This window comes from Condylura cristata, unplaced genomic scaffold, assembly GCF_000260355.1.
Source record: "Condylura cristata isolate star-nosed mole 26May11 unplaced genomic scaffold, ConCri1.0 scaffold00015, whole genome shotgun sequence".
Lineage (NCBI taxonomy): Eukaryota > Metazoa > Chordata > Mammalia > Eulipotyphla > Talpidae > Condylura > Condylura cristata.
In genome coordinates this window covers 24,958,957-24,972,258 of record NW_004567116.1, presented here as the reverse complement: position 1 = coordinate 24,972,258, position 13,302 = coordinate 24,958,957, and the positions used below count along the sequence as shown (strand labels likewise).

At 37.8% G+C, this 13,302-nt stretch overlaps 1 protein-coding gene across 2 annotated transcripts in view; it reads left to right on the top strand.

The window, feature by feature from the left end:
* Positions 1 to 13,302, top strand: part of NELL1 (NEL-like 1 (chicken)) — a 690,112-nt gene that overhangs the window by 177,724 nt on the left and 499,086 nt on the right. For both annotated transcript variants that reach the window (XM_004682976.2, XM_004682975.2), the window contains exon 11: positions 885 to 984. In XM_004682976.2, coding sequence (XP_004683033.1) covers positions 885 to 984 — 100 coding nt within the window. The remainder of the gene's footprint in view (positions 1 to 884; positions 985 to 13,302) is intronic.

The window sequence follows — 13,302 nt, the reverse complement described above, 5'->3', positions numbered from 1 at the left end:
TCCAAAGTTTGTCATTGTCTCCAAAAATTAACAATGATGTAGGAACAAATTTGCATTTACAAATTAAAAAAAATCAGTTTTAAAACGTGGTTTCTTTTGGGCTCTCCCTGGTGGCGTAGGGGTTAAAGCATCGCATTGTGAAGCTCTCCGAAGCCAGTGAAGCATGAGTTCAATCCTCGGTCAGGGGCCTGGCCTGTATGGTGTGGCAGACCTCTCCTGACCCACTCACTGCTCCCCTCAGCAGTGTATTTCAGTTGATCTGCCTGTTCTGCTCCCCACTCTGTCTCTGGTGGATCCTCTCACACACCACACTGAGGTAATTTCTTTACCTCAGTGCTGTAAGCATAAATAAATAAATCTTTAAAAAAAAAATGGTTTCTTTTTTCCTCCCTTTCCACAAACTGAGCTGTTCATGGGCAAATAAGTTATCTGATTTGTCTTTAGCTTAACAGTCACTGCGATCCAGTGAAAATTTCATGTTCATGATCATTCATAGCACATAATTTCCTATGTTCAATGATAGTAATGTTCATAGCTCAAAATCAGCCACCTTTGGGGGACTATTACCACAAAAATCATCAAGTGTTGTAATTAAGACTCTCTCCCCAATACTTATTTAATAAAAATTTACTAGCACTGTTACAGAAAGGATACTCAAAAACCACTTGTAGAAATTAAGGCTCTTTTGATACATAAAGGAAAAGTTGCCTTTATTTCCAGGAATCTCAATTGAATCTGCAAATTTGTTATTATTGGTTGAATTCCTGGAAATATTGTCACTTATTGTGGGTTGTTATCACTGCAGGCTGTTCACAATAAGCATTATATATACATTTGCATCGTTGACTAGCAATATGAACTTTTATTTCCCTTTTGACTTCCAGGGTGGAGTGTTAGTAAAAATAACGGAAGCATGCCCTACTTTGAACTGCTCAGAAAAGGATCACATCCTCCCAGAGAACCAGTGCTGCAGTGTCTGCAGAGGTAAGTTGGTATGTCGTGGAGAGCTGTGCTTGGGGTGGGGGTGGGTGTGTTGGGGTGTGTGATGGTTTAATGAAGAGTGAAGATAATTTCAAGGGTCCAAAACTCTTTGCTTAGAAAGTGGCAATTCCTCTTTACTTGTCTCAGTCACAGTCTCAGTTGTAGAATGAAGTTAAGAGTAGTATCTACTTCAAAGAATTGCTGTGCAGGTGGATGAAATGATACAATGCATAGGGCCTTGCATCATGTCTAGCACATGTAATTATAAAACAAATGGTAATTTCTAGAATAATGTACTGGTAGTGCCTGCAGTAGTGATCAGTAGGATACTCCTAGTCATCATCATTACATGTTTCTCAAGAAAAAGAGGGAGAAACTTTGTTTACCTCCCTTTTTATGGAACAATTCCCATATCCGACAGTGAATCCTTTCTTACAGATTTATATTTGTTTTTACTTTCTGCAAGGAAGGAATTATTCAAATAACTAATACCTAATTGCTTTTGGGAAAATTATGTGGCTTCCCTTTTCCCCCAAATTTATTCTTGTTTCTTCAAGCCCCAGTTCAGATATTACATACTTTCTTTGATAAGTCACACCCAGGTAGACTTAGATGCATTAGGAGAAACTAAAATGTATTCAAAATCTTAAAAAAAAAAAGACCAAAAAAACAGATTCAGCTAAATTCATAGCTATTATTTTGGAAGTGTACCCACCACAGAGCTTTCTCCACACTTTCAAATGCCCAGGAGCTAAATTCTTCTTGATTTACCTTTAAAGAATGTAGACACATAGTTATCTCAGGCAACCTTAGATTTTACTTTGGTTTTCTATGTTTTCTTTAGTAGAGGGGTTGGCAAATATCTATTAGGGGCCACAGATAATAAATATTCTAAACATTGTCGGGTCAGAGGTTTCTGTTGCAACTCTATTTCACTGTATTGCAAAAGGAGGGGAGACCCTAGTGGTGTTTCTTGTTCCAGGAGCACTTTATTTACAGAAATAGGTGGCACTTCATAATATGCTGACTCCCCTCTTCCCCCAGCACTTTCTGATCTATAAAAACATTGTGCATTTTATCATGGAGTATATTCAGCTTAGTCGGATTTCTCCCTGGTTGGTTATGAGCTGTTTATTTTGGTAAAATTCCTAGGAGGCTTTAGTATGTTGATCACCAAAAGTGGCTCTTAGAATCAGTGGCATGCTCAGAGTACCTCCCTTGATTTATCTGCTTTCATGGAGATAAACATATGTGCAGCTGAGATGCTCTAGAAAGACCAAAAGATTGACTGGACTTTTCAGAGGGATGCATTTATTGGTAACTGACATGGTTGTTAGGTAGGTCTTATAATTTAATGCAAAATCTATCAGTTGCTATTTGTTGAGGTTCCAGGTGGCATTTGGCATATGTAAATCCTTTCTGATTTATGGATTCATTAGAACAGAGTCATTGATTATCTCATAGACATTCACAAGGAATTTCATTGCTTTGACTCACTTTACAATAGGCCAGGTGCCTCTGCTTCTGCTAGCACTTCTCCAGAATGCATGCATTTCTGTACCAATGAAGACACTGACAGATGTGTTAATTTACTGAAAAGTTGACTCAGACAGGATGCCCATTGCTGGCAACATGTGACCCTTAACCAATCCTAATTTGGCTTTGCGTGGAAGCTGAGAGACAAGAATAAGTCTTCACAAATAAAATCGTATCTGGGGCCAATCTGAAGTGAAAGATTTTCTTCTTATCCTTGCTTCTCAATCAGGACAATACCAGTTACTTCATTGAGCACTTGATGGATTTGTTTGTTTGTTTGTTTGTTTTTTTGAGGTGATTTTATGAGTGAGAATAGAAAGAGTTGTCCATGCTCTTAGATAATATATTTTGATAAGAATTGAAGCATGTCTTCAGAAAACGCATGATGGGAGCTTCTTTCTGGGGCAGTGAGTTGAATGAAGCCATTGGGTACATGGGTTCTCTTGGGGTTTTCCCATTTACTCCCTTTTCACACTTAAAATGCTGGGATAAAGGAAGCATTATTTCTGCCCCTTTCAGGGTCACTGTTGTCCAAGCCAACTTCTCTGTTGCTCCATTACAGAGAAACTGGAACTGCAGCCCACTTGTGTATGTGCTGTAGGCTGTGCTGTACCTCAGTCAAGTGGAAAATGAAAAGCAAATTGATCTAGGCATGGGTGATTCCCTTTCATGCATACCTGGCATTTATATGATGATTAACACAAAATCAATCCAGGTGGATCTCAAGTCTTGTCTCAAACTATTTTCCATGAATTTTCCTCCTTCCTCCTAATTCCAATTTCTGTCCCCCAAGTGTCTCTAATGATATTGTGGCCAATTTCTCCCCTCACCCCCCTCTTGACTTCTAGTCATCTTTTACCTTTTTCTTCTGCATTCATGCTTCCTGGGTGGAATCTCGCTAGCAGGAGGTGGGGGTTGGACCATTACTATTCCTTACTGTTCTTACATGTCTGGGAAGTCTAGTAGGTCTCTTCTAATGCACAGCACCTCTTCAGCTCTCTAAAGCAGAAAGTAATGAAAGGGTGAGAAGCACCCAATTTGTATGTAAAGCATTTTTTATCTTGCATAGGAATAGAAAAGCCAGGAGCTTTGTGGATTGAGGTTGTGGCAGGTAGCAAGTGAGTGGAGAGGTGGGACCCCAGTGACCTGCAATGCATATTTAAGGAATGAGCAGGGTGCCCTGATTCGGTTGTATGCTCTGACACCTTGATAGTATTGATTACTGAAGTGGCTGTGGTTTCTTTCAATACCTGCAAGGAAGGCTCTTCAATTAGCATATTTATCATCTCTCCCTGCTCCACTGTGAATGTCAACTCATTCGTTATCCTATGAAGTTATCTTTCCTCAGAACTCTTAAGTCAAAATCTTGCTCATATCTGCTTGGAGAGTTGAAGTTTTCCAAGGTTTGTTTTTTATTACGGATCCACTAGACCCTAAGAGGAACCTCAGACTGGGAACTTGAAAAAACACAGAGGAGATTTTTTTTTGGGCTTTCTGACCCTAATTGATTGATTATGTAATATCCATATAGCTCTCCAACTAGTCAAAAATATCATTTGTTACAATGACAGCATTTTGTGAACGGATTCTTTAATGTAGGAGACATAGTAGATGAAAATATGTTTCCACTGTGTAGGCTGCATCATTTCTATGTCAGTGACTTTAAATGATTAATGTTAGTAATAGCTAATAGGCTCTAAATGTTCCATATGCACCCATTTTGATGAATTACAATTTGTCTCCTCAAGTTAGAGCTAGTTGGTTGAAGTAAGAAACTTTTTTTTTTTTTTAACTGAGTCATGCCTGCTAAATAGCTCCCCTTCATTCCTGTCAACTTTCAAAGAAAGACATGACAGACTGTAGTTTTGCCGAGATTTTCTCTTGGTGGACATTAAGCCAAAGACCTTACAGTTAAGAATTAGTGACTCTGACTGACCGAGGAACTTCTTGTATCAAGAGAACAATTACTCAGACTTGGGGCTTGCACACTTTACCTTTGAAATCTTGAGTCATGCTAAATAATGTAACTAACTCTTTGCCCTCTAGAGGAAACCAGACAGACAGCCTTGTTAAACTCACAAGGTTATTAGTAAGGTCAGATGGTCAGATGGCCCGATGGCCCCTGAGGAAAGGACTACCAGCTGCTTAGGAAAGGCACAGAAAGAATCAAGAGGATAGACATAGTTCAAGGAGAGGCCAGGGTCAAGGACTTGGCCTCCAGAAGTACCACCAGGAAAAGCGTTAACCATGACTGAAGTTTCTCCAGTGTCTACGATATTTTGTTCCAGCAACATAAAATTTGTTTGCACTTATTATTACCTGAAAATTATGGCTGTAAGAGGAGGCCATCTACGTGAAGTGTGGGACCATAAGGTGAAGAAGGGGTAGTGAGTCAACATAGGAAGAAGTAAGGAAAGCAGGAATGTAGTTCCACAGAAAAGTTTGCTCATGTATTACCCGTTCCAGTGAAAAGGAGGAATCAAATGAACTATCTTGACCATGTGTTCTCGTGATTATTCCAGGAAAACACTAATCATTTGGAGCAGCTTGGGATTCTCAACACATTCCTCAGGGTTTTATTCCCTCATAATTGACTCTAATTGTGTCTTCAGTGTTGCCAATGACTTTGGAGGGTTTTTCTGCATGTTTAAGACTTGTGGTATTGGAGAAAAAGTTCTTTCTGACATCTGTTCCCAATGTGTTTATCTGTAATTTTAATTCATACTCACTTGCCTTGTCATCTGGCCTAGGCTGAAATTAGTTGAGATTATTTGTACTATTGGAGATTTTCATGCCATTCAATTAAAACCTCCCAAAGGGTCTTGGCGTCACATGGCACTTTCCCTTCCAGTCTTGCTCATCATTTTAGGTGAATTTGTGATTGAAATAGTTTGAGCGTGAGAATTTCAGGGAATTTCAGGTGAAAAGTAGTCTTGCAAAGGGTCACTTTGAGAATGTCATTACTGTTTAAAGAGAGGGGCTGCCAGTTTGCAGGTGGGATTCTGACTTTTTTTTGCATATTGATGTATGGAATCTGATTGACACCCCTGCAGCCATGCTGGAAAGGCAGGGTTAGCTTTTCAGTCATTAAGGCTGGAAGCAGTATTGATAGCTCCAGATGACAACAGTATTAGGGAGTCTGTGGCCCTGAAAATGCACAGTATGGTAGGGGAGCCTTCAGAGGAGAGGAGACCCAAAACTAAGGCTAAGCAGCCTGGGATAGGAAGACCTGTAAATGTTCACGTGTGTGAAGAAACTGGTTGCTTTCTAAGATAGAAACTGTGAGAATCCCAAGTTTAGTCTAACATGTTTGGGATCCTCTATCCATGTGTAATGAAAGGATATCTCAGGCTCACGGCCCAGGCTTCTCTATTTCATGGTTGTGGAGGACACCAGGACACCAGTTCTCATAAGGATCTTTAGGGTTCGTTTTTCAGCTTGTCTTTATCTGACTATAAATTTAGTTACTTTAGATTCCAAAGACTAGGTGATACCATTGGCTATTTACCTTTCTTCTTTGGACTTACTTCACTTAGCAAGAGCCTTCAAGCTAGAGTAATGAATTTAAAGAAAACAAACTGTTTTCAATCTTTTACTGGCAGCAGAACTCTGAATTGAAGGCTACGGGGGGAGAGGGGAGGGACATGGCGGAAGTGGGGGGGGTCCATATGTTAGACTGCACCCAACTAGAGAGCTGCCATTTGTCTCTTAATTTCCTTGACTGTGTCCTGGACCTCATCCACCCTCAGTTCTCTTAAATCCTTATCTTTGGACTCTTCTCTGTGATATCTCTGGAGCTCCTGCCCATCTCCATCAGAGGGAGAGTCTCAGTGTCAGTCATCCTGTGTAAGATAAGTGAGGACAAGTTTATGCTATTTGTCAGATTTTTGCCTTTATATTCCTATTTACGATCATGGTTCCTCTGCACATGGTAGGTGGTTAATAGAAATTTGTCAAATGAATGAATGGTACCTTTCCTAGGAACTAAAGTTAAGGAGATTGTTGAAAACATGGAACCTCATTTCAGAAGATTATCCGTCTTCTGAGGTCATTTTCACTATTCCAGTGTAAGTTTAAAATGGGTCTTATTTTGGTATCTCATCCATGTTGTGTGATAGGTTGTTTTTCTTCTGGCTTTGGTTCTCAGGCAGTAATAATGGTATGTAACCAGGAGAAAGAAACAAGGTTTTTTGTTTTTGGAAACATGCCAGTGATGTCAACTCCTAGAAAAGCTAATGTTTGATGGAATACTGGTCTCACTAAGCCATGGGCAACATTCCTTGATTAAAATCTTGAGTGGATAGTCATTTGGTGTGGTGAAGTGACACTGATCTTAGAATAATATTTGTTCTATATCTGTTTAATCCCTAACATAGTTGTGTAATCATAGGGAAAGTAATTAATATTTCTGAGCCTTGGTTTGGACTTTCCACTTCACATTATCCTCATTTTTAAGGGAGTCTTTATTTTGAAGAATTTTCATTAACTTTACAAATATTTATTGAGTGTCTGTAAGTGTTAGTTATTACCTTAGGCATGATCATTTCCTTTGAAGAGGTGAGCTTCTTATGGGGAGTTAGAGATTCAATATATAAAGAAATAAACACATAGTCAACTGTGATAACTGTTATAAGAAAGAATAAGATCATATGTGAGAGAATAATGGGACTTAATTTAGAGCAATAGGGAAGTCTAATCTGAATAGATATTTAAGATGGATTGAAGGCAGTAGAGATTATTGTGAGAGGGATTAATGATCATGTTCTGAGTTGATGAAATAAGCTTGCAAAGATGTTAAAACAGGAGAGGGATTGGACTGTTAGAGGAATTAAAACAAATGGTGTATTGGGAAATACTACATAACCCTAAAAAAGAATGAAATGGAGCCATTTTCAATAAAATGGAGGAAAATTGAACAGATTATAATTAAAAAAAAAGCCAGAATGATAAATATAAATATTGAATATTCATATAACTGACAGTTCAACAACATTAGACATTTCAAAAACTGTTGGACATCCACAAGTATCCGGAGGCAAATTGTCTTCCCCAACCCTGCCTTGCACATTTCTTCCATGCTGTCAAAATGTACTGAAAACTCATCTCCAAGCAGACAGCATTCCACATTCCCTTTGCCTTTTTCTGCTACATGACAGATTGTGGTGGGGAAGAAACTAGAATAAGTCCTAATTGAAAATAAATAAATAAATAAATAAATAAAAGAATGTCTGAAATGGTAGGAGGGGCTGACAGAGAAAAAGAACCTTGTTTGTTGTTGATGTCAGAGTTAAGATTTTTGTGTTTTTCTGAAATAAAATGGAAAACTGTTGAAACCTTTGTTGGGGAAGTAAGGCATTATTCAGTTTATGTTTTAAAAAGGCCTTTTGTGGGATGCTCTGAAAGCTGATAAATGTTTGGAGTGCATTTTTGTTGTTGCTGTTGTATGAAAGAAATATTCAAGGGGTAGCCATAAAGAAATGAATAGAAATTGGAAAGGCCCATTATTTATGTAGTGAATATGGAGAAGACTCAACTTTTTTCATTTGGGTAGATAAAGATGCCGGATATTGGTGTGGAGAACCTGGAGAATGTGAATTTGGGAGGTAAGATCTCGAGTTCAGTTTCATATGAGTGACCCACGAGATGCTTATGATGACATCCAGGTGGAATGTTGGAGGGCCATTGGCAGTAATTATATATCATGTGTAAGTGGGGTATGCTAGTCATTGTTACTTCCTGTGATCCTAGAGGGGACTGTGATCCTTTATCACTGCTTCGAGAGGGTGAACATTCTCAACCACAGGCCAGACAAGATCTAGCAGAAACACTGGTCTGGACTCAGTTTCTGCTAAGAATAAATTGGCAAAAACTGAAGTGGGGGGTGAAATGGACCCATTTAAAAAGGTGTACAGGCTAGAGAAGGGTTGATATCCACAAGAATCACTCAGTAATCAGTAATAGTTGTTTCTGCATCCAAGAATTTAAATCATAGAAGGATTTTTTTTCTTAGTGTTCATACTGAGAACTTGAACCTCAGGTCTTGAATCTCCCCTTTCCTGGATGTGTTATCTTGAAAAGTCTTGTCATGTTACTTGAAGTCTGTCAGGTTTTCCTTATTTGTACTGTGAGGATAATAGTTGTATTTAGGGTGGTCATGGGGATTTCATGTGTAATGTGCTTAGTTCTGTGCTTGGTATGTTACAAGAATTCAGCAGCTTGTAGTTATGGTCTTCGGATTGTGGGCCAATGTGATTCAATGTAACAACATTTCTTCTGATTACAAGAAATAATTATAGAGACTCTAGTATCTATTATTAAAAATAATCAAGTGAAAGAACAGTGTGTGTACTTGTGTTTGTGCTATGACCCAGTTATAGCTACTAATTCTGAAAATAAAGACATTGATTTAAGATAGAGGGTGACATACATTGTACTGTGTTGACAACTAGCTAATAACTAGAGGATTTGAGAGTGAGACTATAGGTAAAACTGAAGACAAATATCCAAGAAGGGAAGGATCAGTATCTTAAATGCTATAGTATTCAGAAACATCAGATAAGAAAGACAAATCCTTTACAAGCATGCGGAAATGTGCAGAATTAGTTGAGGATTTATGACTTGTTAGCCTTTCAGTTGCTGATGTGTGATCTTAAGAATGATGATGATTTGGGGTTGGGAGATGGTGAGGACAGTGTCCCAAACTGGATTGTGTGGTGACTATGCCTCTAGGCAAACATATGAAAATCATTTACAAAATTATATCTTTATAATTGGTGAATTTTATGAATTATACCTTAACCAAAAAAAAAAAAAAAGGAAAATGTTTCTTTAAAGAAACAAAAATGTAAATGAGCTAACCAGTCACAAGGGCCTTCCAGTTGGTTAAGAAGGATATAACATACCACATACAGAGTCATTTATCTATTTATGCGTTAGTTTATCCACACATATTTCTGCCTGTCCATTTGTCTGCCTCTCAGCTATCTGTTCATCTATGTAACTAACTACCCTTGTTTAGGAAACTTTTACTTGAAAGAAATGAATCAGACATAAATCCCTACCTTAAGTTGGAGTTACTAAAGTTAGGATATTTTTGTTAAGAATATATAGAATTACCTGGCAAGAGAGAGAGAGAAAAAAAAAAAAGTGTTTTGAGAGTGAGGAGAATTCTTAAGTTGTCGTCTGTTTGAATCTGTTTGTACAAAAAAGGATATCTTCTTTATCCTGTGGGCTATAGAATTTGTTCCTCTTGGGAAGACAGTGGAAAATCATAGCGATTAAGAACTCTGGCCTCAGTCAGACCTGACTGTGTTCTGATTTTGTGTTCTTTCTACCAGTTCACCAACTTCTCCAAGCTTTAGATGACACATTTGTAAAATAGGGATAATTCCATCTTAATGGGATCATTAATAGAATTCAATGTGATAATGCTTGTGAAAAAATGAGTAGTAAGTGCTCAGTGAATGCTACTTACTGTTAAATTTGTACCAGATAATTTGAGGAGCTCTAAACTTGCACTTTCCTCTCAAGGGTTGGAGTTCGTATTTCCACTAGAATGTGTGTCTTGCCCCTTCTCAAGTTCCTACCTATGAGAAACCCAAGATCAAGTTTTGTTTCATCTAGGAGTGATTTCTCCTTCTCTGTAACACTATGGTGATTTGTACTGCTTAATTCTTGACATGGATTGCTTTGTGTTGCTGCTATTCCTGAATTTGGCTTATCTTCCCCAAAGAATTTGTATACTGTTTGTGGACAGAGAGTATGTCTTAAACATTTAATTGGCTCTGGAAACTTCCATGGTGTTGCAGTCTACAGAAATGGTGCCTCAAAATACTGAGTGAATGATTATTCACAAATATAGAAAGGCAAGCAGGTACTGAATAAGTACTTGCTGAATGAAAGCCTGTAATAATGAACACAAAACAAAACAAAAACGTGTTTTTGGTACAATGATCACACACAACTAAAGTAGACTTGGCCTTAAGGCAGTGTCCTTTGTCCTTGACATACAATTTGCCCAACTCCTTGCGTTGTGAATTGATACAGCATATGCTCCATGGAGAGAGTGGCATTGGTTAGCTTAACAGTCTTGGAGGAGCTTTGTTTCAGGCTGTCAAATGCCTGGGGAAGGAAAAGGGCAACGGCAGTCTCCTGGAAAGAGAGAAAAAAAGAATCAGAGACAAAGAATGCATGAAACACAGGGTGGACATTGAGTAAAACTTCATAATTAAAAAAAAGACAATTGAATGAATAATCAATTCTGATATGATAAGGGACATCCGGCCCTTCCTCTTGCAAAGAAAGTTGATAGCTAAAAATTGTTTCTTTGGTGGCAGAAGCATCAACCAGTTTTAGTTGAAATGGCTATTGTAAGTTGTGGAAGCAATTGTAGAAATGTTCTTGGCTGACAGGTTTCAGCTGTTCAGTTGGTTAAAATCTTGTTTGAATTTGACTGGGCAGTCATCACTGAAATGGTCACCGTTGGTGAGATAGAATGTGAGCTTTTGTGAACTGAAGCCTATAGATCCTCTGATGTCTGAAGAGTAGCTAGATCCTTCACTTTTTATCCTTTTTTATCACTAGGCATTGTTATATGAATATGAAATATTACTCGGCTATGAAGTATCAATAGTTCAAAAGTACATGAACTTGGTGGTTCCTAGACCTAAGTTATAATCACTATGTTATGCACTCATAATAGCACATTTCACCTTTTCTCAACTTGAAGCTGAGTACAGTGGTCTTAAATCAGGTAATCTTAAACTTTCCTTACCTTTGTCAATAACATCATCATTATCATTATTCTAACAGTGGCTAAACTTTTTATAAGAGTTGTCCTAAGTGCTTTACATGGATTATCCCATTTAACTCTTTCCACATACATGAACAAAGTATATAGAAGTAATATTGCATCTTTAAACACCTAGTTGAATGCAAGGCATAATGTAGATACATGGATTTTATTGTTATTATTTAATAAGTTACTATCTAAAAAAAACTAAATATACTCTAAATGCTGTTGGTTTAAAATTGAGTTTCAAGGGAAAAAGAGAAGTCTAAAATGTCATTACTGAAAAGAATTAAACTTTCAGTATGTCTAGTTCAATGATTTTGTGTTTCCTCAAGACAGAAGCTGTTGTTCAGCTGATCAATACGTCAGAAATATAAAAACAGAGCTATTCCTTTTGAATCGGTTTTTGGGGACTTGAGCTCTTCCTCACAACTCATCTGTTGTTTAAAAATCTCCTTTCTCAGTACATGTACTTAGATAGTGAAGGGATTTGTAGTTTCTGTTGGATACAGACACTGAATTATAAATTAGATCTTCTGACTCTTGGATCCATTATTTTCTGTGAGATCATGATGTGGGATGTGGTGTTACTGGGAGACCCCAGGGGAAATGATTGACCTCAGTTGTGAGTTGTCACTTACATTCTTAAATACTCAGGGCGAAGCCCAAAAGAAGACACCCAGAGAGGAAAATAAGGTTTATTTACCAAGTGAGTGGGGGGAGGGAGAGAGAGACAGACCAGCAAGTCCTGGCAGCAACACTATCTGAGCTGGGACCCCAGGATACAAGCTGAAGGCTGTAGTACACTTACTTGTGTTCACTTAGAAGCCAAGCACAGACATTAGACTCTGCTCTGAGTTTTCAGTGGTCACCTGTTCAGCTAGTGAGGTTCAGGACATGCGAGGATTTGCTATCTTAGGCTCTTGAGATCTCATTTGCCTGGAGATGGGGGTGGAGTTTGTTCAGAACATCACTCATAAGCTCTATCAGTTGTACAAAAGTTAAAATGCACAAAAATGTACTAAAATGATCTGAAGATAATAGTACATCGATGTACATCTGACCACACTGGAAATGCAAAAACTTTGTGGTAGATAGAACCTATTCAAACCACAACTACTAAAAAAGGGGGCTGCACTGAGATAAACAAACACATTTAATGCATAAATGAAAAACCTTGTATGAAAAAGTTGGTATTCTTGAAAGCTTATTGTGTGAATTTATTCTGCTTTTATGGTCTAATCCTTTTGCCCTAAGGCAAAAATGTAGTTTGAAGTTATCTTGGGTTGATAGTTCCCTTAGTCACCTGACAGAAATAATCACTAATCCTCTGTGAAGAAATACAATGAAAGACCCCAAACCTCAAGTAATTTACAGATAAAATTCTAAAAAAATATATGAGCTCACAGATTAAAGAATCATTCAAGACACAGGAAAACATCATCACACATGATACACAGTGGCAACAACAAACTGTAAAATAGATGCACAAACACTGAGGATACTGGATTTGTTAATATCACAGCTATATTGTGAATGTGTTTTTCAAAAGGAAATTAGAAAAAAATTGAATTTTAGAATATAAAAATATAAATGTGGTAACAAAACGCACAAAGTTAGAGACCTAATTGACATTAAACTGTTGGGTACTCTGGCAGCATCCTGTTTGTGCCTCAAGGGCTTGCACAAAATTGAGGGTTTTTATAGGCCTTTTGGGGTGTGGAAAAAGGTTATTAGCAAAAGAAAAGATGATTTCAGGAAAAAGCCACCTTCCCTCAGGGCAAGACATGTGGGTATCTCCCACATGGCCTACCTCCTAGTGCTGACTGGGAAGCTTCACAATGACTAGTTTAGTATTATACATAAGCATAATAAATATTAATTCTGACTGGAGACCTTGCATGAAAGGCTCCATTTTCAGGATTTTTTTTTTTCATTTTTAACAAGGAAAGGAAAAAAATGGATTTTTTTTGGTTTGTTTTTAACAAGTGAGA